At 31.6% G+C, this 24183-nt stretch overlaps 2 protein-coding genes and 1 pseudogene across 4 annotated transcripts; 2 read left to right on the forward strand and 1 right to left on the reverse strand.

The window, feature by feature from the left end:
* The first annotated feature begins 4716 nt into the window (after positions 1–4716).
* On the forward strand, positions 4717–7935 carry LOC107982135 (annotated as a pseudogene).
* An 8514-nt stretch (positions 7936–16449) lies between these two features.
* Positions 16450–18621, reverse strand: LOC103315889. Of its 2 annotated transcripts, XM_016987528.3 has the most exons (6): positions 18307–18621; positions 17730–18163; positions 17492–17625; positions 17249–17405; positions 16877–17123; positions 16450–16791 (listed from the first exon to the last, which is right to left on the reverse strand). In XM_016987528.3, the coding sequence occupies exons 4-6, from the start codon at positions 17394–17396 to the stop codon at positions 16665–16667; spliced, it is 522 nt and encodes a 173-aa protein (XP_016843017.2). In that variant the 5' UTR covers positions 17397–17405; positions 17492–17625; positions 17730–18163; positions 18307–18621; the 3' UTR covers positions 16450–16664. The 2 variants fall into 2 exon arrangements, 1 of the variants encoding a protein (XP_016843017.2); XR_004226916.2 differs by lacking the exon at positions 16450–16791 and having other exon boundaries at positions 18307–18556.
* Positions 18622–18760: 139 nt separating this feature from the next.
* LOC100119127 lies at positions 18761–22561 on the forward strand. Of its 2 annotated transcripts, XM_016987531.2 has the most exons (6): positions 18887–19106; positions 19556–19769; positions 19880–20078; positions 20163–21020; positions 21176–21393; positions 22089–22561. In XM_016987531.2, exons 1-5 carry the CDS (start codon positions 19081–19083, stop codon positions 21388–21390), a joined length of 1512 nt encoding a protein of 503 aa, XP_016843020.1. In that variant the 5' UTR covers positions 18887–19080; the 3' UTR covers positions 21391–21393; positions 22089–22561. The 2 variants fall into 2 exon arrangements, with proteins under 2 accessions (XP_016843019.1, XP_016843020.1); XM_016987530.3 differs by lacking the exon at positions 22089–22561 and having other exon boundaries at positions 18761–19106; positions 21176–21571.
* Positions 22562–24183: the final 1622 nt, after the last annotated feature.

Raw genomic sequence — 24183 nt, forward strand, 5'->3', positions numbered from 1 at the left:
TAGTACGTATCTAAAATGGATACGCGTTTTAAGCACCCGTTTACTTGTATTGTAAGTGGCCCTACGGGATGTGGTAAAACAGTCTTTGTCAAACGGTTTCTTAAACATCTACCGCTTATGTGTAATGCAACTTTCGATCGTATACTTCTCTATTACGCAGAATGGCAATCTACGTACGAAACAGACTATATGTATACCAGGAGGTAGTATAAACAGCAAAAAGAAAATTGTTGAATTTCACGAGGGATTACCTCAGCCTTCAGATTATTCAAACGATAATGATAGGAAAAAATTATTGATTATTGATGATTTAATGAGAAAAGCTCGAACAATGTTATTTTCGATTTATTTACAAAGGGTAGTCATCACAAAAATTTAAGCGTAATTTTTATTACACAAAATCTTTTTCACAAAGGAGCTGGACAGCGTGATATTTCATTGAACGCTAATTATCTCGTTATTTTTAAAAATCCACGAGATCGTTCGCAAATTCAGTATCTTGCACATCAAGTATATCCTGAAGATCCAAAATTTTTGCAAGAAGCATATCTTGACAGCACAACAGCTGCTCATGGATATCTTCTGCTAGATTTAAAACAGTCCACTAGCGAAGAATTTCGTTTCAGAACCTGTATATTTCCAGATGATAGGTTGCGCTACCTGTATGTACCGAAAAACAAGTTTCGATAAAAGTAGAACATAGTATGGCTGAAGCATCAGTCTGAGGAGAACGATGGCGGGGAAAGCATCAAAGCAGAAAAACAAGGAAAAAGTTAGAAGGAGAATAGGTAGAAGACAGCGAGGTGCTGGTGCTGATGCTGTTGCTGCTGATGCTGACAATACAGAGTGCGGCTGTCTACCTAAACATTTTACAAAAAAGTGTGTAGCAATACTGAATGCTCTTTGTCACGCTGACGGACAGCAACGTTTAGCCTTAATTCGCTCAGCAGACAAAAAACTCATCAAAAGTATATATGAGTGTGCGTTAAATGTGTTACAAGGTTTTGTAAAAATCAAGTGGCGCGGTAGCGCCACGAAGGCGAGTTTGCGAAGCAGACGAAACCGCGGCACCCGTGACACTATTTACTTCTATATTGGTGTTCGGACTTTTCATGATACAGAAAAAAATGTTTATTCTTACTGTTCGTAAGATTTTTTGGCTTATTAGTATGTTTTCTGAGCTAAACTATGATTTCCAACAAAAATATTAGTGAAAAGGCTGCTTATTTTTATAATATGTGAGTGTATAATCCACAAATGCTAAAATTACGTTTTTCTTCTTCAGCCCGAAATGTGAAAGGACCGTTAAGTTAGCCGCAAGAAGTGTTAGGACCGTGAAGTTGGCCGCAAAGCTATATACAGATGAGAATTGCTTTCTCAAGAAAATATAATAATATATTACGATATTTTGAATTAAGAGGTTGCCAGTGCATACTCTGCGTTCCGGAGCTGTAACAGTAACTAGCTTGCCATGGTAGCCGATGACAAGGTCTAGGTTGCGCGCTTCGTGGTTTTTTGTGTCTAGGTGTAAAAATCATTCGAGGAAGGTGTCTAAATGTACAAGGTGGCTGATGACAAGGTCTAGGTGGTGCGCTCCGTGGTTTTTAGTGTCTAGGTGTAAAAATCATTTAAGGGCGGCGTCAAGGTGTACAGGGTGGCCGATGACGAGGTCTGGGTAGTTCGCACCGTGGTTATTGGTGTCTAGATGTAGAAATAATTCGATGGTGATGTATATTAGAACAATCAGTGATTTCATATTAGTAATAAAAATGTTACAAAAAAGCTGTGGTCGAATGGTGCTAAAGATGCTTATATTTTATTTTTACGACTTTGAATATGAAATACTCTAAACAATTTAAAAAAAAAGGATTGAAATCTCTAAAAAATAATTAACTCTTAAAAAGTTTTTTGTTTATTGGTGAACAACTAAATTTTCTTTTTATATATATTAGAACGTCATACAAACACTATAAGTACAATGAAACGGGCATGGCAAGTTACGTAGTAATTATCTTGAGAGTTGTTCTTTGCTTCATTACGATTAAATATAATAAACTTGACTTTGTTTGATTGATCTCAGTTCTTTTCTATCTGTAATTTTGTTGCGGAATACATCAAACTCGCCTAACCTTTTACTTTTTTAAGAGTTAATTTTTTTTTAGTTAAAAATTCCTCACAAATCAAAGTTAAAGAAACATAAAAACATTTTGCGTAAATTATTGAATAAGAGCAGTGGTAATAATAATGAGAAAGAGTGGAAGAAAAAGAGACGGGTGATTATTCAAGACGGTGGTGCTTTTTTACCTATGTTACTTGCACCTATAATTGGCGCACTAGTGTCAAAGTTATTCGGTAGTTCTAAAATTTAAGTATGAAGCATGCACGTAAAATGATTATCTTACCGGAGGAAGCATATGACCGTGTAATGAAAAATCAACAACAACATTAGCCAGATGAATCAAGTAATGGTTTGGAACAGCCAAGAGTACAGACAAAAGGCGATAACTTATCACGTCTCGATGCTGAGATGCATGATATACTTTTTTCAAAAAGTATTACAGACGAGAGAGAAAAATGTCAAAAGTATTTACAAATTTAAGGAAGGTATCTTCATTTTAAAACTTTAGAATGTCAAGAACTTTTATCCGATGGTAATACTGCTGCTGCTGGTGTAGAGATTGAAAATGAGGACACATTAAATCCTTTGTCTCATGAGGTAATTTTGAGAAGTATACCTAAGGATTCTGTGAGGAAAGCTCGTTTATTGCTTAACATTGGGAATCAACTGTACCTCATGGTATCAAATGGGATAATTCGGGTACAGTCAGCATCGACGGTAAAGTTATACCTCAGTCAAATATTATACATTTGGTGGAGGTTGCTGTTCAGAGCAAGGCAACAGATGAAGGGCTTACTGGAAGATTTCAACTTGCTAATTTTATAGCATCGTCTGACACACCGTCTAAATTCATAAGTAATCACATTGTATTATCAATTAGTGAAAATTTCAAACGTGCTTTGAACAAAATTCAACAAAAACAAAGGAGACACCAGGTGGCGCAGAGGTGACTGGTCGTGTAAAGTGGTGCTCCGCAGTTTTCGCTAATTTTTAATAATAACCTTTATTTGTCAACGTAAATAAGTGCTCGACTGTATTCCTGACCCTCTCGGCTGTGATTGAAGACTATTTTCCGAGGTTTTCCGCTGAAGATCACCGCGATATCGGAGATCCCTTTGCCGCCGGGTCTGGCCTCGTGTCGAGCGCCTACAGCCGAAGCTTCGTGGCTGATTACGTCACCCCGCCGCCGCTGAGCATTTGAGCCTACTCTTGTGGAAGTGGTGTTTCCTGGGTGCTGTGAGTGACCTGCTCTTTTTTTTTCTCTTTCACTGGGAGGCAGTGGTGCGCTCTGGCCCATCATTTTGTGTGCAACGGTGTGGAGCGGTTGGACGCGGAAGCAGCTAGGAGTCCGCCATATTGTCATCGCGCGGGCTCTACCTTCTCGCTCGCTCCCGTGCTAGCTACGGGTGCATGGTGCGGCATAACATTTGATAATACTTCCCAAATCCGCTAAATCTGATTATTCCCTCGATTCGTGATCAAAATCGAAGGTGTTTTCAGATTGATGTACAGATTTGACGTCGAAGTTTACCTATCTGTTCGATCGTGCGAAGGGTACGTAAAATGATAGAGACTAGTAAAATTAAATTTGACACGAGTTTCGTGTTTTCACAAAACTACCTGCAGGTTTTGATGGAATAACATTTGATAATACTTCCCAATCCGCTAAATCTGATTATTCCCTCGATTCGTGATCAAAATCGAAGGTGTTTTCAGATTGATGTAGAGATTTGATATATTAACATTAATAAATTTAATCTTATTTTAATAATAAGGATTTTTTTTTTAATTTATAATTTTGATGAATAAAATTATATTTAATATAATTATTTTAATAAATTATTAGAAGAATTTACTTCTTTCTTATGAATTCAAATCATAAACTATTAATAAGCTAAATAATTAATTATATAATACTAAATCTATTTGTTTTGCAATTATTGGGCTTAAAAAAAATATAAAAAATATATAATAGATAATATTTGTCCAATTAAAATATAAGGATCTTCAACTGGTCGGGCTCCAATTCAAGTAAGTATAATAAATAAATTAATGAATATTCAAAATATAATTTCATTAAAATAATAAAATTTAAATCCTTTTATTTTATAAATTTTATTAAAAGGAAGAATTAATAAAATTAAAATTGATATTAATAATGCTAATACTCCTCCTAATTTATTAGGAATAGATCGTAAAATTGCATAAGCAAATAAAAAATATCATTCAGGTTGAATATGAATAGGAGTAATTATAGAATTAGCTATATTACAATTTTCTGGATCAGATAAAATATAAGGTTTTATTAAACAAATTATTAATAAAAAGGTTAATATAATAATAAATCCAATTAAATCTTTGATAATAAAATAAGGATTAAAAGAAATTTTGTTTATATTTCTATTTAATCCTATTGGATTACTAGAACCTGATTCATGAAAAAAATCAAATGAACAATTACTAATATTATTACTATAAAAGGTAAAATAAAATGAAATGAATAAAATCGATTTAAAGTAGCATTGTTTACAGAAAATCCTCCTCATAATCATACAATATATTCTCCAATATAAGGAATAGCAGATACTAAATTAGTAATGACGGTAGTTCCTCAAAATGATATTTGTCCTCAAGGTAAAACATATCCTATGAATGCTGTAGCTATAGTAAGTAAAAAAATTAATACTCCTATTATTCATGTTATTATTATAGTAAATGAATTGTAGTATAAACCACGACCAATATGAATAAATATACAAATAAAAAAAAAGATGCTCCATTTATATGTAATAATCGAATTAGTCATCCATAATTTACATCTTGAATAATATGAATAATTCTATCAAATGCTATAATAATATTAGGAGTGTAATGTATTGATAAGAAAAATCCTGAAATAATTTGAATTATTAAACATAAACCTAATAAAGATCCAAAATTTCATCAAATATTAATTGGAGTGGGTAAGTTAATTAAGGAATTATAAATAATATTTATTAATATATATTTTTTAAAAATTGATTTTTTCATATTAATTAATTTTTCGTAAAGTTAATTTATTATTAATAGTAATTTTTACAATTATAGTTAAACATAATTAATAAATATAATATTGAAATAATTATTCTAATATTTTTATTATATATAAATATATAATTAATATTATTATAAATTCTATTAATAAAAAAAAAATTCTATAATCTTATTATTTCAAGGTAAGAAAATATTATTCATTAATAATATTATAATAATAAATATTAATAATATTATTAATTTAATTGGTAAGGAAAGAAATATTATTCAATTAATTTTTATTTTTATATTATTAATAAATCTAGTAAAATATAAAAAAATAATTATTATTCCACCAATTATAATTAGAAATAAAATGTAAGAAAATCAATGAGTGTAATTTAATAAGCTAATATTTATAGAATTAAAAATAGTTAATAATAATAATAATAAACAAAAAATTAAAGGATGAATATTTTTATTATGGGATGGAAGAGAAATAATTAATATACTAATAAAAATGATTATAATAATGCAATAAATTTGAATAGTAATCATTGTTTTTATCATAAATTATCCAAAAAATAGTTTATGAAAATATTAATTTTGGAGATTAAAGATATGTTTATTATTTTTTTGAATAACTATAAGAATTTTTCTTATTATTGTTATTTCTTATTGTTTAGTAATTTTTTATCAAAATAATTATAGGTTTAATTCAGGAATACTTACTATTTTATTAAATCGAATTGGAGATGTTACAATTTTAATAAGAATTAGATTGATAATAACTATAGGAAGTTGAAATTTTACATTTATTAATAAGATTAATTGAGTAATTATTTTAATAATTATAATCTCAGCATTTACTAAAAGAGCTCAATATCCCTTTTCTTCTTGATTACCTGCTGCAATAGCAGCTCCTACTCCTGTTTCTTCTCTGGTACATTCATCAACTTTAGTAACAGCAGGAGTATATTTATTAATTCGTTTTCATTATTTAATTTATGAAAACGAATATATTTTAAATATTATTATAGTAATTAGTTTATTAACAATAATAATAGCAGGATTTTCCGCTAATTTTGAATATGATATAAAAAAAATATTGCTTTTTCTACTTTATCTCAATTAGGATTAATAATATTAATCTTTGCTTTTAAAAATTGAGAATTATCATATTTTCATTTAATTACTCATGCAATATTTAAGTCTATAATATTTATATGTTCAGGGATTTTAATTCATAGAATATTAAATTATCAAGATATTCGATTTTTAGGAAAATTAAAATATTTCATACCTTTAACTTTTAGAATATTAATAATTTCAAACTTATCTTTATGTGGTATACCTTTCATATCAGGATTTTATTCTAAAGATCAAATTTTAGAAAATATATTTATAAGTAATAATAACTTAATTATTTACTTATTTGTACTTATTAGTACTGGATTAACTGTATCATATAGAATTCGATTAATTTATTATTTATTATTTAAAACTTTAAATTTCAATAATTTTAATAATATTAAAGAATATAAGTTAATAAATTATTCTATAATTTTTGAATTGTCGCGCGCGAAATATTCTGAGGCGAATATTCCCGCTTTTTACGTGTGTGTTCGAGTTCGCAAGGAGTGAGGTGTGGGAGAAATAAAGAAGTCGATTGAGCGAAAATCGAGAGTATTTAATCGCGCTCAAATTGAGAGGGGAAAGCCGTGAGGCATAAAACCCCTCTCGAAGATTTTACAAGCTGCGAAGAAAAAGAAGAATGTGTGTCGTGTTCGTGTGTGTGTCGTGTTCGTGCGATTCTCAGAGAGAATCTTCTCTTCGTGTCAGTGGCGCAGTTCCACAGACTCAAGTCGGTAGCGCAGTTCTACCGACTTGCACGTTTCGACGCGCGCGAGATACGATTCGCGGAACCGGGCGCGAGCCGAACGCGAGTAGCAGGCAGCGAAAGAGACGAAGGAGAGAGATTTAGAGAGAATGAGAGAGAGAGATAGAGAGAGAGAGAGAGAGAGAGAGAGAGAGAGAGAGAGAGAGAGAGAGAGAGAGAGTAGCACAAGCACCAGCACCAGAAACACTCGATGGACGTACGGACGGATTCGCAAGAGCCAAAGTGTCGTTCGATCGTTCGCTAGCTTGACTGCACGAGCTGTCAAGCTTGGCGTCTTATCGTCAACTGACTCGGCGCTCGTCCGGCCGCGCGCGACACGAGGCCGGCGGCGCTGCCGGCGAGTGCGGCAAGTCGCGACTCCGCTTGTTCAACTCGAGCACGGGAGATGGAGCCACATGCTCTACGTCGACCTCGCTGAGTTCGCTCGACACCGTTTTCACGGCGGAACTTACGCCTCGGGTCTCCACGGAACAATTTTATTAATAATTATATCAATTTTTTATGGATACTTAATAAATTTTCTTGTTTTTAATAATATTGAAAATGTGTTTTTAAATTCTATAGAAAAAATTTCTATTATTTTAATTTGTAGAATTTGTATTATTGTAATAAATTAATAAATAAAATTAAAAATTTTAAGATCATATATTTTTTAAAGGTTTTTTTTGGGAAGATATGATTTTTATATAATTTTATTCCAATATTTATTATTGTTCCTATAAATTTTTCAAATAAATATTTAAATTATTATGATAAAAGTTGAAGAGAGATATTTTTTAAAAATTCTTTAATTATAAAAATAAATAAATTAAATAATTTAGATATTTTCATTAATAATAATAATATAATATTAATAATATTAAATATAGTAATTTTATTAATAATTATATTAATATTATTATAATATTTATATAGTTTATTAAAAATTTAATATTGAAGATATTAAGATAATATTTATATTTATAAATATAGGTAATTATTTACAAAATTTAATAATTTATTTATCTTTATAATAAAAATATAAGGTTTTATTTAAACTATATAAATATGAAAATATGATTTTTTTCTACTAATCATAAATTTATTGGAATTTTATATTTTATTTTTGGTATATGATCAGGAGTATTAGGATTATCAATAAGAATGATCATTCGAATAGAATTAGGTAATCCAGGATCTTTAATTGGAAATGATCAAATTTATAATTCTATTGTTACTACTCATGCATTTACTATAATTTTTTTTTTGTTATACCTGTTATAATAGGGGGATTTGGAAATTATTTAGTTCCAATAATTTTAGGGGCCCCAGATATAGCTTTTCCACGAATAAATAATATAAGATTTTGATTGCTACCTCCTAGGTTAATTTTATAACGATAACAAATTGACCTCACAAAAAAGTGTTATATAGGTTTTCGTCTCGATTTTACCTCCAGAATCGATTCCCGCATTCAGAATTTGAAAATTATGAATTTTTTTGTAATTTGTTTAAATAATTTGTTATAAACAATTGCAAATGACATAAGAAAAAATACGTATATTTTATTTTTCACTTATGCAAAGGATGGCACAGTTTGTTTTTTGCTATTCCAGATAGATTTTGCTTGGGACTTGACATGGTCACTTTTTCTCCCCAACATGCAATTGTTTATTCCTACATTACACTAACAAATTGAACTCTGACAAAAAAGTGTTATATAGGTTTTCGTCTCGATTTTACCTCCAGAATCGATTCCCATATTCAGATTTTGGAAATTATGAATTTTTTTGTAATTTGTTTAAATAATTTGTTATAAACAATTGCAAATGACATAAGAAAAAATACGTATATTTTATTTTTTACTTATGCAAAGGATAGTACAGTTTGTTTGTCGCTATCTCAACCAGTCTTAGCATGGGCTTTAATGGGTTAATTTTTAGAGAAATAATAAGAGTTAATTATTTTATTATTTATTTTATTATTTCAATATCACTATGTTTAATTTTTAATAATTATAACATAAATAATATAATAGATATACAAATAATAAAATTTAATAATATTATTTCTTACTATATTATAAATTTTAGTATTTTTTCATTAGCTTCAATTCCTCCTTTTTTGGGATTTATAATAAAATTAATTGCCATTAAAGAAATATCTACTTTATTATCTGTAACTACTTTAATTATTATAATTTTTAGATCATTAATTAGAATATTTTTTTATTTACGAATATTATTTTTAAATATTATAATTAATGCTTTTTCTAAAAAAATGAATTATAAATTTATTAATTATAATAATTTTTATAATTATAAAATTATAACATTATTATGAATAATAATAGTAATATTAATATTAATAGAATTAACCTAAAATTTTAAGTTAAAATAAAACTATAAGCCTTCAAAGTTTAAAATATAAAATTAATTTATAAATTTTAGTAACAAGAATATTTAATATTCTATAAATAAATTTACAATTTATTACCTTAATTCAGACATATTACTAATAGAAATATAAATAAAGCTAATTATTTATTTTTGAATTAGAAGTTCAAAATTTAATATATTTCATTAATTGAATCCAAAATAGCGGAAAATTATTGTTAATAATTAAATTGAATATACATATCTTTCCAATTAATATATATATATATATGTATATATTTTTTGAAAATTTTAGAAATAATTAACTTTATTATATATATATATATTTTTATTTAAATAAATAAAATTCATTTTATTCTAATAATATAAATAATATAATTTAATCTAATTGGCAGATATCTCATTCATGTTAAATATATTAAAAAATCATATCGTATTCGAGGATAAGTACCTCGAATTAAAATAATTAAGAAAAAAAAATATAAAATAAATATTATTTTGAAATTTAATCATATATATTAAGTTAAATCTTTCTACTATTAATAAGATCCTTAGTATTAATAAAACTATTCTTACTTCATAAGAAATAGTTTGAGCGATTCTACGAAGTCTACCAATAATAGAATAAATAGAATTAGATGACCATCCTGCAATTATTATAGGATACACCCCTATTCTTATTAAACATAAAATTATTATTATTCTAAAATAATTATTAATTATTTCTGTAACAATAGGTATATTATTCCATAAAAGTAATATTAATAATATTCTGAATATAGGACTAAATAAATAAAAATAATAATTAGATTTTAATAATATAAAATTTTCTTTCGAGAATAATTTAATTGCATCACTAAATGGTTGAAGTAAACCCCTAAAACCAACTTTATTTGGTCCTTTTCGAAGTTGAATATAACCTAGTACCTTTCGTTCTAAAAGAGTCAAAAATGCTACTGAAATTAGTACTATTACTATTATATTTAAAGAAATAATTATTCTATTAATTATTAACAATATTACTTAAATATAATAATATTTATTTTTAAATTCTAAATTTAATACACTAATCTTTCAAAGTAATATAAAATAATTTTATTCAATAATAAAAAATTATTATTTATATTAAGTCCTTTCGTACAAAAATATAATTATTATATAAAGATAGAAACCGATCTGGCTCTCACCGATCTAAACTCAAATCATGTAAAATTTTAATAGTCGAACAGAATAAATTTTGTTATTATCTACAATAACAATTAAATTTAATTCAACATCGAGGTCGCAAAAATTTTTATCAATATGAACTCTTTAAAAATTTAACGCTGTTATCGCTAAGGTAATTTATTTAAATTCAATAATATTGGTTATAATGTTCTAATATTTTAGTAATAAAAATATAAAAATTATTTAAATTTTATTATCCCCCCAATATAATTATTAAAATAAATTAATTTATTAATAATAAATAAAAGTAATAATTTTAATAATAAAATTCTATAGGGTCTTCTCGTCTATTATAATTAAGTAAGAATTTTTACTTACAATAAAATTTAAAATTTATTTATTTTGAGACAGTTTTTATTTCATTATTTCTTTCATTCTAGACTTTAATAAAAAGACAATTGATTATGCTACCTTTGTACAGTCAAAATACTGCAGCTATTTAAATATATTCATTGAGCAGAATTGATTTATTATTATAAATATATTCAATAAACCATGTTTTTACTAAACAGGTGAATAAAAATTTTTTTGCCTAATTCCTTAAAATAATCTTTAAAAATAATATAATATTATTAAATTTATTTTTACTAATTTTATCATTATTAATTAAATTAATTAATTAAAGTTAATAATTTTATATTTAATTAAATTATATTGTTAAATCATATATTTAATAATTATCAATTATTATAAATTATTTATAAATAAAAATTATTATTTTTATTATAATTATTTTATTAATAGTATTAAAATATTAAAATAATTATTAAGTTTATCCCTAATAATTTTAATAATGTTAATTTATATATTAAGAATTAAATATATAAATTATTAACTTTAATTAAATTAAATTTATTTAGAAAATAACTAGATATATAAATTATGGCTAACCTATCACTTCTACTTAATGATTAATAATAATAATTTTACATTAACTATTATAATTAAGTAGATCAATTTATTTCGAGAAATTAAAAATATATTTATTAAATTTAATAAACCCTGATACAAAAGGTAAATAATTTTAATAATTATTTTATTATAATAAAATTATTCTTTTACAATACTATAAATATAAAATTATTACATTTTTTTATTAATACTAAATAATTTAATTAATTTTAGATATTATTTTATTTAATTTATTTAAATAACAACAAATAAAAATATATAAATTAATTTAATATTAAGAATAATTTTTAAAGTAATAACTTTTATTAGCAAAATAAATATTATAAATTAACTATATTCCTGTCTATTTACTAAGTACACTTTCCAGTATACTTACTTTGTTACGACTTATCCTATTTCTAGAAGTGACGGGCAATATGTACATATTATAAAACTAAATTCATAAATAATTATTTTTATTTATTACTATTAAATCCATTTTAATTAAATTATTTAAAAAATAATTATATATATTACTTATTAAATTGTAACTCATACAACTTATAATATATAATTTCATATTGATCTGAAATAGTATATTTTAATAAAATTAAAAAATTCAAATTATTAATAAATTTTTTTATAACGAACATACAAAAATATTAAATATATTAAATTTATCCTATCGTGGAATATTTTAATTTATTAAATTTAATAATTAATTACTATAAATTGAATACTAATAATAGGGTATCTAATCCTAGTTTATTATAATATTTAATTAATTTAAATTAATTAATTTTAATAATAATATGAACAATTTTTATTTAATCTAAAACTTATAACTATTAATATTAATAAATTATTATTATAATAATAAATTAATATAATTAATTTATATATCATTGTATAACCGCTGATGCTGGCACAAGCTTCACCTATATTTAATAAAATTTCTAAATAATAATTTCTTAAATTTTTAATTATTTTTATTAAATAAAATAATATATTTATTTAAAATATAATTTTATTCTTAAAATTATATATAAATAAAATTAATAATTAATTATTAAACTAAATTTAAATTTATTAAAATTTAATTCAATAAAAATTATTTATTTTTTGTAAAAAAAAAGTTTTAAAATTAAACTAAAATTTTAAATAAAAAGAATATTTAAAATTTATATTTTAAGATTATGAATCTAACGACTTAAACATTTAGTCTATCTTTTTAAATGCAATATTTATATTATTTAAAGCCCCCCCTCCAAACATCGTATATAAATTTACAAGTATTAATTAAATTAAATTTTAAATTTTTTAAATAAATTAGAAAATTATTATTTTTAATTTTAATTATAATTTAATATATATATATATATAATCTTCAATATATTATTTTATAATCTAATAAATTATTAATGAAATAATAATAAAATTTATTATTAATCTAGAAACCCCTTCGATTTTGATCACGAATCGAGGGAATAATCAGATTTAGCGGATTTGGGAAGTATTATCAAATGTTATTCCATCAAAACCTGCAGGTAGTTTTGTGAAAACACGAAACTCGTGTCAAATTTAATTTTACTAGTCTCTATCATTTTACGTACCCTTCGCACGATCGAACAGATAGGTAAACTTCGACGTCAAATCTCTACATCAATCTGAAAACACCTTCGATTTTGATCACGAATCGAGGGAATAATCAGATTTAGCGGATGGAAAGGAGCGCGTGGATGCTGCTGGAGGTAGCGGCGTCATTGCTGTTGGAGGTTTGGAGGACGGTTTGGATGCTAACTGCAACGATCGTTCCGCGCCTAATCGTAACAGCCTGTTGGGCCTTAAGCGTCGTAGCTGGAGAGAGTTAGATGCAGTAGCCGTGAAGAGCATCTGCTTACCGGAGCCCAAGGATTTGAATTCGCTGCAGGACAATCTGGCCTCTCTCATTAACTCTGGCACGGGTGATCTCCGGGATTCGATCTCCTCCCTGAAGCAACAACTGGGTGGCTTTAACAATCAGCTCGTAAATCACAGCTCCGAACTAGCCATTCTTAAAGGCAAAGTCAACTCCTGGGAGGCCAGGATTAAGATTGTTGAGGAGAAACTCGCTGGATCTGGTGAGGCTGTTGGAGATGTGGGTGCTGCCGGATCTAGCATTCCCTTGAACTGGTGCAGCGACGACTTTAATGCGGAAATTCAGGACCAGATGTACCGCTCCTTCAACCTCTTGCTGTATAACGTGCCTGCTAGTGACTCTGACCTTGATGAGGTTAAGAGAATTCTTTTTAAAATCCCTAATCTTGACCTGGGGAGGATCCAAGTGCGCAGATTTTCGAAGCCCACGGCACGCAGCGCAATTCCCCCAGTCATCGTCAGGTTCAGCACCAGCGCAGAGGTTATTAGGGCGGTAACCTACAGGAGCGAGTTGCCCGTGGGGATCAATGCGGCGGCTGATCTCACACCAGCCCAGCGGGCTCGCCGCTCTCGGCTGCTAGAGGCGGCCAACCAGCAGAATCGGGCGCACCCGGACCCGGACCAGCCCAAGACGGTAAAATTCGTGAGGGGTAGTCTGGCTCTCGTGGATGCCAGGAGGCGACAGCAGCCATTTCGTGGCGGCAGTCAACAGCAGGGCCTTATCCAATAACACAGCGTCGAGGGAGGCCAGGCTCTGCGTTTACTACCAGAACGCTCACTCTCTGGTAAACAAGCTGTCTTATCTACGAACCAACCTTCTTCAACTTACTTGTTTACCAGACATTATCATCTTCACAGAGACCTGGCTGCAGCCCTCCGTGTTATCCAGCGAGCTGGGCCTGGCAGGATTCCGCATCTACAGACGGGACCGAGACTTGGAGGCCTCTGGTGTCTCTAGAGGCGGTGAGAGACCATATCAATTCTACGATCTTGAATGTCGACACTTCACTGGAGCTTATTGCTGCTGGGTTCCGTTTACCTACGTCCCGGCTTAGATCCCAGGCTCTACCAGGAGCTTGCGGACGTTATCGAGGCGGCTGTCGACGCCAATAGAGACTGTCAGCTCTTCATGGCGGGTGATTTCAACCTCCCGTCGGTTACGTGGAGCTTCGATTGTGGACCCTGCTCACAGGCTTAGCGCTGAAATTGTCAGGGACAGTTTCTCTATGCATGGCCTAACCCAGCATACACCGCCTCCCCTGCCAAGGGCTACTCGCTGGACCATATCTTCGCGCCCTCTGGACTTGTATCTCCGTTGGACCTGCAAGAGCAGCTGGTTGCTTCGGATGAACACCATGTGCCTCGATTTTATGAACTGAACGTGTCTAGTGTTTGTAACTTTGTTCCGGTTTCCAAGAGAAACTTTTACTCCGCAGACTATGATCTTATTGTTAACCGCCTCCGGGATGTGGACTGGGGCTGGGTCTTGTCAGATAATTGCTTGGACAGCAACGTGCACAATTTTTACGAGGTTTTAAATGATTGCATCGACAATTACGTGCCTCTGACAAGGTCTAGACCCACTTCATATCCCGAGTGGTATGATCGGGAGTTAATTTTAGCTATTAGGGATAAAAAGTGTGCTCATATGACATGGAAGGAGACGCGTGAGTCACGAGATGAGATCGAATTTAAAAGGCTGAGGGCCACTTCTATTCGATTGTCGCGTAGTAAATATAAGGATTACGTTTGCTCTGTCGAGTCGGGGCTCAAGCGTAATATGGGCCGTTTTTGGTCTTTTGTGCACAGCCTCAACAAGGAATCAGGTATTCCGGCTGATACTTTCTTGGGTAATTGTAGAGCGACGGGTGAGTCGGAGACTGCTAATTTGTTCTCTTGCTATTTTGGTTCGGTCTTTGATGGCCAGGCGGCCGACCCGCTCGATCGTCTCTTGAGCCCTGAGGAGCTTATCTCCAGCGCGACTGTCACGGCGGCTGACCTGCGGTCCATTGTCAGTAGTATTAAGGATTCCGCAAACCCTGGGGCTGACGGGGTTCCCGCTCTATTCGTTAAGAGTTCCTGGGCAGCCCTGGAGGAGCCAGTATTGTGCCTGTTTAACAAAATGTTAAGTTCGGGTTATTTTCCGAGAGCATGGAAACTCTCGAATATTTTTCCGGTTTTTAAAGGGGGCAATAGGCACGATGTTAGTAATTATCGTCCTATTTCCCTCATCAGCAGCATTCCGAAGATCTTTGACGCGTTTTTAACTAATTACTTATCAGATAAATTACTTTTTATGATCTCGGACCGTCAACACGGCTTCTTGCCTGGTCGATCGACTCTCTCTAATTTAATCATCTTCAATGACTTTGTCTCTGAATCTCTGGAGAGTTCTATTCAGGTTGACTCTATTTATATCGATTTTTCTAAGGCCTTCGACCGGGTTGACCACGGCAGGTTGCTCTCTAAGCTTTGGAATGCTGGTGTTAGGGGCAGTGTGTTTGGGTTGCTGTCGTCGTACTTGACCGAGCGATTTCAGAGGGTTCTGGGGCTCGATCGAAACTTTCGAGATATCGCAAAAATGACTAATTTCTCACTAACAGTGTGGAAGGCACCTTCAAGAAAGATGGCCGCTACCAAATGAAAAGAAGACTTTATGTTTCATGTTTTTCAGGTTATAGAAGTTCGAATTGTCCGAAATTCAAATTTGCATATTGCAATCATCACAATAATAATTATTACAATTAAAAATTATGAATAATAAAAATTTATAACTATAGCTTTATCACTCAAGAAAGTAAAGTGATTATTACACTGTGAGAACTGCATGAAATATTAACTGTAGATTTTTTCTATTTTCTAATATGATAAAAATTAATAAAGTTAAATATAGTTTTTAATTCAACAGTTTATTGTATCTGCTCACAGTGCAACAATCACTCTGCTTTCTTGGGCAATGAAGCTGAATTACTTATTTTTACATAATTACATAAAAAAAGCTTGCGACGTATTACATATTAAGATTTATTAAACATCTTATGGCACAAACTGATCATGAGATCTACATAATTACAATTCTGATGAGATCTACATAATTATAAATAAATTATTAATAATTGAACACTTAAGAGTGGTGAAACTAGAGAGACTACTAAGTGAAACTAAACAAACTTGTGAACATATATAATTTAAAATATTAGAATTATTATCATTCAACTCAAACCTAAGCAAAATGATTGAGGATGAAATTCCTGCGTACTTGTAGTCCTTGGATATAGTCATCGTCAACAAAGTCCACCATTGGAATGGCTCTCACTCGATGATTTCTTAAAGGCACTGGCATAGGCATCCTAGAAATATAATTACAATTATTTTATATTATTTTTACTAGTAGAAATGTTTTTTTTTAATATACAAATGATAAAAACAGCTTACCCTTGGTGTCTTAAGTAGTTGTATAAGACAGCAGTAGCCAATACTATTTGAGAAGAAAATTCTGGTATATAATGGAGACTACGATCTCCATTGATGCATCTGAATACTTGTTTCCAAATGCCAAAGGTCTGTTCAACCCTACATCTGGTTCTTCGTACTCTGTCTGAATAGCGAAACTCTGGAGAACCTGGAGCAGCTTCTTGACAAGGTGTCAGCAGCACTGGTGATGGAGTGTAGCCTCCATCTCCTGGAAAATATGCAAAATAAGCATGAATACATCTAAAAATACTTTTAAAATGAAAAAAAGTGCAAATATTGCAGTGATAATAGAATATTCTATTATATTAAAAGCTGAATATTGAACAAAATTACCGATCAAGTAGTATTCGTTGTTCATCTCTGCAGGATCAGGATTATTTCGTAGCTGGTATATTGTCTCCCTCATTTGGCTATGACGCCATACAAATTTATCATTACTGGACCCATTGGTAATTCGGATATTCAATATATTATAATCCATATCTAAAACCTGAAAACAGAGCAAAATAATAATTAAAATTTTAAAACATGTGTAAAAAAAGATAACTGAAAAAATTAATAAATTAAATAACACACCACTTGTACATTTAATTTAATGGTCCTGGTTGTGATTCACATAGGCCTCCTCGTGCTCATGTGGTGTGTGAATTTTTGGAAGAGTACAGTCGATAGCACCAATAACCCCTGGGAAGCCAAGCGACTCTTCAAATCTGTTAAGTTAGAAATGAAAATAATGTGGACTGTATAGAGTAATGTAATGCAAAGTTGTATGAATAATAGTACAAGTAAACAAATAATTTTCTACAATGCCTACCTTCTTGACATTTCTTGGCGTTCCTCCATATTTCTGGGAAAGACAATGTATTCATCTGCTAGGCGTACTATTGCTGGAACCACTTCATGTAGATATTTGCTATAGGTGTTCTGGCCCATGGGGTGGTAGCAGTCGTGCGCCACACCCTTTTGATAAGATCCTTCAGCAAGGAAGCGTAAGACTGATAATACTTGCAGGTGTACCGGAATTCCTTGCTCATGTTCAACCAGCTGTGGTCTAAGCAACTCGATCAGGTGTATGGCAATTGCAGGAATCATTCTATAATGTTTCCTAAAAACATTATCTCCCATTGTAAATGGATCGCTCATGTATCGTACAGTGCGTTTCCAGGCCATGTGCATCCTTTGAAATTCCATCTCAACATCTTCCTCATCGTCATCAAGTAAAAAAGCAGCTACTGCTAACATTTTGTGCTGAAATATTACATTTCATCAATTAATATCTTAATTTCAGTTTTAAAATATACTATATTTTTGTATAAACATCTTAGAAACAACAACCCTCAAAAAATTGTTAAAAACATATACTAAAATAATGAATTTTACATTATACCTACCTGAGATTTTTTAGGATTTTCCTTCTGCAATATAGGTTAACGAATGTCCTGCTTGAGTGTTTGGTTCCAAAACATTGGCTTCGAAACTTCGAAATACTTGATGGAAACCCAATAGCCGTGCTATTTCGTCCTTCGCACAATTTACTTGAGCTTTCCTTTGGCTTCTCCGAGAAGAAAAGGAGGCGAGAAAATAATCTGCACTAACGTTAATTCACTCCCGCGCATTTGACCCTCGTCACCGGTTACTTTTTGTCTACATGCACTGTACAGAAAGGAAGGGAGTGTGAGAGAGCAAGAGATAAGCGTGCCGTCTTTGTCGACTCCAAAACGCGTAATAGGTTAGGTTAGTAGTATAGCTATATCACGCGCGCAATAGTGCGCTTCGCGAAGGAAAGAGAGAGAGAGAGAGAGAGAGAGAGAGAGAGAGAGAGAGAGAGAGAGAGAGAGAGAGAGAAGGGGGGAGTGAGTGAGACAGAGAATCAGTGGTAAACATAAGACTAACGAGAGACAAGCACACGACGATTCTTGTATGCCGAGGCAAAATTTCGGAGGAAAAAAAAGAATGTTTAAATTCTTTGTAAGTGCGAGTAAAGGTGACGAGGAGGAGGAGGAGGAGAGAGAAAAAGGCGATCAGTGTGCGGTGTTTGTGAGTGCAAGAAGAGTATTTGTCCGGCATTCTGAATCTATCGACGGAGAAGGCTAATTCATTCGCTTCCAAGCTTTTGTTGAAGCATTTTGGAGCCCAGTACAAGGTGAAGGTGAACTTGCTGAACTATGGATAACGAGAAAATAGTAGAGGAGTAAGTACAATTTGTTTGGGTGTGATAACTCTACTTTTGTGAGAAAATAGCTTCGGTAAAAGTTTAACCTCAACTCTCTTTTTTTTGCTCTGCTTCATTTTGACTATTACAGTCCCTTCGTTCAAGGCCATAAAAATTATGTTTCCAGTTAATTGTAAAGTAATTGCACTTAATTGATAAATTAATCATTTTAATGCCAAACAATTACAGCAACATTGATTAGATGTTATATACCATTCTAACCTCAAAATTTATTTGGCTATACTAGTACTTTGCATGAATGTAATTAATGATTAATTAGTTGTAGTGCACTCAAATGTAAACAACATTAAGTTTAATCAATCATAGCAGTATGAACATTATTGCGAGCATTAGTCTCTCATAGCCAAAAATCATCCTTTCTATTACATACCACTCCAATTGCTAATTTAATTTGGTTTTTCATACAGAAATGCAAATGGGGAAAGTCAGGCGGAGGGAAGTGCCAGAATCACACCTGAGAAACTTAATGCAATGCTCTATTATATGGAACAGCATAGTGAATTCGCATCTAATAAGCTGCTTGGAGCAAATGGAAAGGCGAGCAAGAAGGCGCAGTGGCAGAGATTGGCAGATCTCGTCAGCTCATGTGGTCCAGCTAAGGATATCAAGCAATTGCAAGCTGTAAGTAGACTTTCGCACTAATACAGTCAATTTCTCAGTTAATTTATACCGTATACGCTCCAAGAAAAAATAAATTTTTTCTACTTTCTAATGTAATTTTTGGATTCCAGGTCTTGTCAAGACAAAGAGGCAAGGCAAAAGAGTACAACGCTGAAAAGGTTAGAGCAGCAAGGCGAACTGGAAATCACACTGAAGTCCGGTTTATTGAAAATCCTATAATGGAGAAGATATTGAAGATAGTAGGAACAAAGCACAAAAATGGTCTGGAAATTGTTCCAGAAGTTGGTATCGCACCAGCAAAGTTGAAACGTATGTAGAAAAGTTTTTTATTTTTATTCCTATTATTCCTGTGTACCAAAAATATAAAGTTCACCTGAAACTATTTTGTTTTAGGAAAGCCAAAAAAGAGCATTATTGTCTACGAGCTTCCACTTTCTCTAACAACCACTTCAGGAGCATCTCCAGTGACTGCAGCTGGTGAAATCAAAATGAAGAATGCATCGTTCACTTCACCTGTTACTCGACCTCTGCATTCTGCAGCAACTACTAGTACACGTACTAGTGAATCTGCAGCAACTTCAGCTAACAGTGCATTGTTCACTGCGTCTGCAACTCCAGCTCTCCATCAATCAGCATCTGCCACTGGTTCAGGAATGAAAGATGCATCAATTCCACCTAACAAGGAGGCATCCACTACGTCTGTCACTCGAGCTCTTCTGAAATCACAATCTGCCAGTCTGTCAGCAACTAAAGCTGCAGCGACTCTAGACAACCCAGTGATCAATACCAGACGAGCTCTCCATCACTCAGCACATGTCAGTGCATCTGCAGCTCATCATAGCAAACCATATGATACGTTTGCTGTACCACCAAAGTACACTTCAAGAAGGTTAAAAGTAATCAATCCTACGAAAGAAATGACATTATCAAGGTGTGTCACTCCAGCTCCTCGCCAATCAGAATCTTCCAGTGGTTCAACAAGTGAAGCTGCAGCGACTGTAGACAAGGAAGGGATCAATAGCTCTATCAGACAAACTCTCCATCACTCAGCATATGTCGGTGCATCCACAGAACAAGCTCCACCGAAGTATACCACAAGAAGCAGCTCTAGAGTAACAAAGCTCACAAATGATACGCAATCAAACTGCAAGTCTGAAATGGAAGAGACAGCAGAGAACAAATTTTCAGCATCTTTGGAATACAGCAAAATCTACAGCAGTTATGTTAGTTCTTGGCAAAAGAATGCTAAAGGTGAGATTAATCTATGTTCCACAATCAACTTTTCTAGTTAGCTTCTTTATTAGTTTATTAGTTTAGTTCTTAGCTAGTTTACTTCTTTATTATTATAATTATAATATAATTATATTATTATAATTAAATTACATTCAAAATCTTTTTTATTTCAGCTTCTAAAGATGCTAAGAAAGAAGTGGCATTGGCTGCGGTGGCAGAAAACTCAAACTCCATCAACAAACTTGTCGAGACGGTAATTGAACTGAAAGAGGTGCAAGCGAAAAAGTGTGAGATTCTTCGAAGGCATTGTTACAAAACGGAGCAATATTATGAAGAAAGAATGAAGCTTGGGAGGTCCAATGGATTCATTTCAGATGATTTTATTTAAAAAGTATTCTAATATTTTCAATTATATGCGTTTGCAAGTTTTATTTCTCTAGTTTCACCACTTTTAAGTGTTCAATTATTAATAGTTTATTTATAATTATGTAGATCTCATCAGAATTGTAATTATGTAGATCTCATGATCAGTTTGTGCCATAAGATGTTTAATAAATCTTAATATGTAATACGTCGAAAGCTTTTTTTATGTAATTATGTAAAAATAAGTAATTCAGCTTCATTGCCCAAGAAAGCATAGTGATTGTTGTATTGTGAGCAGATACAATAAACTGTTGAATTAAAAACTATATTTAACTTTATTAATTTTTATCATATTAGAAAATAGAAAAAATCTACAGTTAATATTTCATGCAGTTCTCACAGTGTAATAATCACTTTACTTTCTTGAGTGATAAAGCTACAGTTATAAATTTTTATTATTCATAATTTTTAATTGTAATAATTATTATTGTGATGATTGCAATATGCAAATTTGAATGTCGGACAATTCGAACTTCTATAACCTGAAAAACATGAAACATAAAGTCTTCTTTTCATTTGGTGGCGGCCATCTTTCTTGAAGGTGCCTTTCACACTGTTAGTGAGATATTAGTCATTTTTGCGATATCTCGAAAGGTTCGATCGAGCCCCAGTGATGATACATGATACATTTTCTAAGTTAGTAATAATTTATTTTTGTTCTAGATGGAACTTCTTAAAGTGGAAAAAGAAATAGACAATTTGCGCAAAGAGATAGTAAAAACCACAAGTTTTACTCCAAAAAATCAACAAGATCTTAGTTGGCCAATTGGTAATCAACCAGGAAGTAATGCTATGAATCGATTTGATATCTTAAGATGGACATATTTTAATATGACTCATGTATTTCTTGATAATGCCTTTGGCTAATAGCAATGTAACTATATTGCGTTTAAAAATACCGAAATTGATCATGATTATATTCATTATCTGCAAAATACATTATGTTGAAAAATGAAAATAAGTTCTTTACTGGTATAAAAAATTATCCCCATCATTTTACATAAGTAAAACTTTATAGAGTTTAGGCATTCAAGTATCGAGGTATTATTAGAATTACTTAGACTTGTTAAAATCTTCGAAAGTTCTTTTTTACATTAAATATTATTAGTATCACGGAAGACTTCGAAAAAACCAAAGCTTTTATTTTAGTTACTATAATTAATATAATTTTCGTTTGAATTCATGCAATCAAAGCGATAGTGATTATAAAAAAATCCTTATGATTGTAAAAAAATCATTCATTTTTCATTGTTCAACTGTGTACAAACGAAATAAAGTCTTTAAAAAGTCATAATACTTAGTTCTATTTTTCTCTTGCCATAATTGAACTTTACATCGAGCTTACAACTAATGTTACAGCCTTAAAGCTAAAAATTCTATGTTACAGTCGATATGTAACAACCCTTTTACGCCCAAAGTATCTTATTACTCGCGTTGCAGATAGCGCGGTTGCGGTTGTGTGTAGAGTAGTCGTCCGGGTACATTAGCACTGGCCACACTGACATAAGTGCCCGATGGTGGTGGCGGATACGGCCCTTGTAGTGGTTGAGGAGCTCTGACTGGATAGCCCGTCATGATCTCGGCCGCCGCCTCAAGGCCACCCTATCTCGGTGCGAGCTAATTTTTTATACTTTTGTACGTCATTTATATGCCATATGCGATTAATGTTTTACAATTTTTTTTTTTGTAGTCTAACACCGTTTGAAAGCATACAGGATTACAAACAAAAATGGTAAAACATTAAGTGCATATGGCATATAAATGACATTACCCAAATCTCAAAATTCCTCACAATAAACAAATATGCTGGAGGCTTTGTTTCAAAGCAATTTATTTAATTTTTACATATAAATAAAAACTTATTTTCTGAAATATCGTTGCCGATTCCGCTTTACCTCCCGGGCAGCATCTATAAAAATTATTTTAATGTATTAAGCATATCAATGTTGATCGTACGTGAAGCGTGCATAACATTTTTCTCCAATGTATACCTCTTTCCTCCTGTAGTATGCGCTCCTTTTCGGCTTCATGAAGCCTTCTACCTGCTTCTTTATTTAGCCACTTCTGCTGTCTCTTGGCAGCATAACATTCTCGCCTTCCTCTGGACCCACTTTCCACCGCGCTCTGTAATTATATTGTAATGTAATTATATGTTTGTTACTTTGTGCAATGTCGCAATAGTACATTATGCAACAAGGGTCGAAAGTAACAGATTTTTCCCGCTGGTGGGTTTACTGCCCGAGCGAAAAGATTTTTCACGAGGGTGCGTTTACTGAGCACCCGAGGGAAAAATCGCGAGGGCAGTAAACCCACCAGTGGAAAAAATCTACTTTCGTCCCGTGTTGCATATTTTAGTACTTTATTCCACTCTTGACTGAAATGGCTACTATTTGTCTCTGAAAATCGAAGTCGAGTTTTTTTATATTTTTGTTTCATTCATTAAACAAAAAAAATTACTTTTGCCCCACTGATTTTACTTTCGCCCCGCAAACAGGTTTACGGGAAAAATATACTACTTTTGCCCCGATTTTCAGGCGCAAAAAGTGGACATTTCGGTCGAGTGTGGAAAAAAAGTATTAATTTCATGCCATTGATCCGAGAATTCTAGACTTATGTGTACATTGCGGTTCTCGCCCGCGAAACGCGTACTTATATTGCAAGACTTATTGCAAATCGACACACCGACCATACAGCGTTATCTGAATGCGTTTTTAAAAAAAAATCACAAATTTGTACTTGCCGCTTATAAGTGCATGAC

This window comes from Nasonia vitripennis (genome assembly GCF_009193385.2).
Source record: "Nasonia vitripennis strain AsymCx chromosome 2 unlocalized genomic scaffold, Nvit_psr_1.1 chr2_random0010, whole genome shotgun sequence".
Classification (NCBI taxonomy): Eukaryota; Metazoa; Arthropoda; class Insecta; order Hymenoptera; family Pteromalidae; genus Nasonia; species Nasonia vitripennis.

Excerpts from the sequence above, each read along its gene's own strand:
- LOC103315889 (XM_016987528.3), bottom strand. The coding sequence starts at position 17,396 with ATGGATTATAATATATTGAATATCCGAATTACCAATGGGTCCAGTAAT. Across the intron at positions 17,124-17,248 it reads CAACGAATACTACTTGATCG|GAGATGGAGGCTACACTCCA; the intron begins GTAATTTTGTTC and ends CATATTTTCCAG. Across the intron at positions 16,792-16,876 it reads AACTACTTAAGACACCAAGG|GATGCCTATGCCAGTGCCTT; the intron begins GTAAGCTGTTTT and ends TTATATTTCTAG.
- LOC100119127 (XM_016987530.3), top strand. The coding sequence starts at position 19,081 with ATGGATAACGAGAAAATAGTAGAGGA. Across the intron at positions 19,107-19,555 it reads AACGAGAAAATAGTAGAGGA|AAATGCAAATGGGGAAAGTC; the intron begins GTAAGTACAATT and ends TTTTTCATACAG. Across the intron at positions 19,770-19,879 it reads ATATCAAGCAATTGCAAGCT|GTCTTGTCAAGACAAAGAGG; the intron begins GTAAGTAGACTT and ends TTTGGATTCCAG.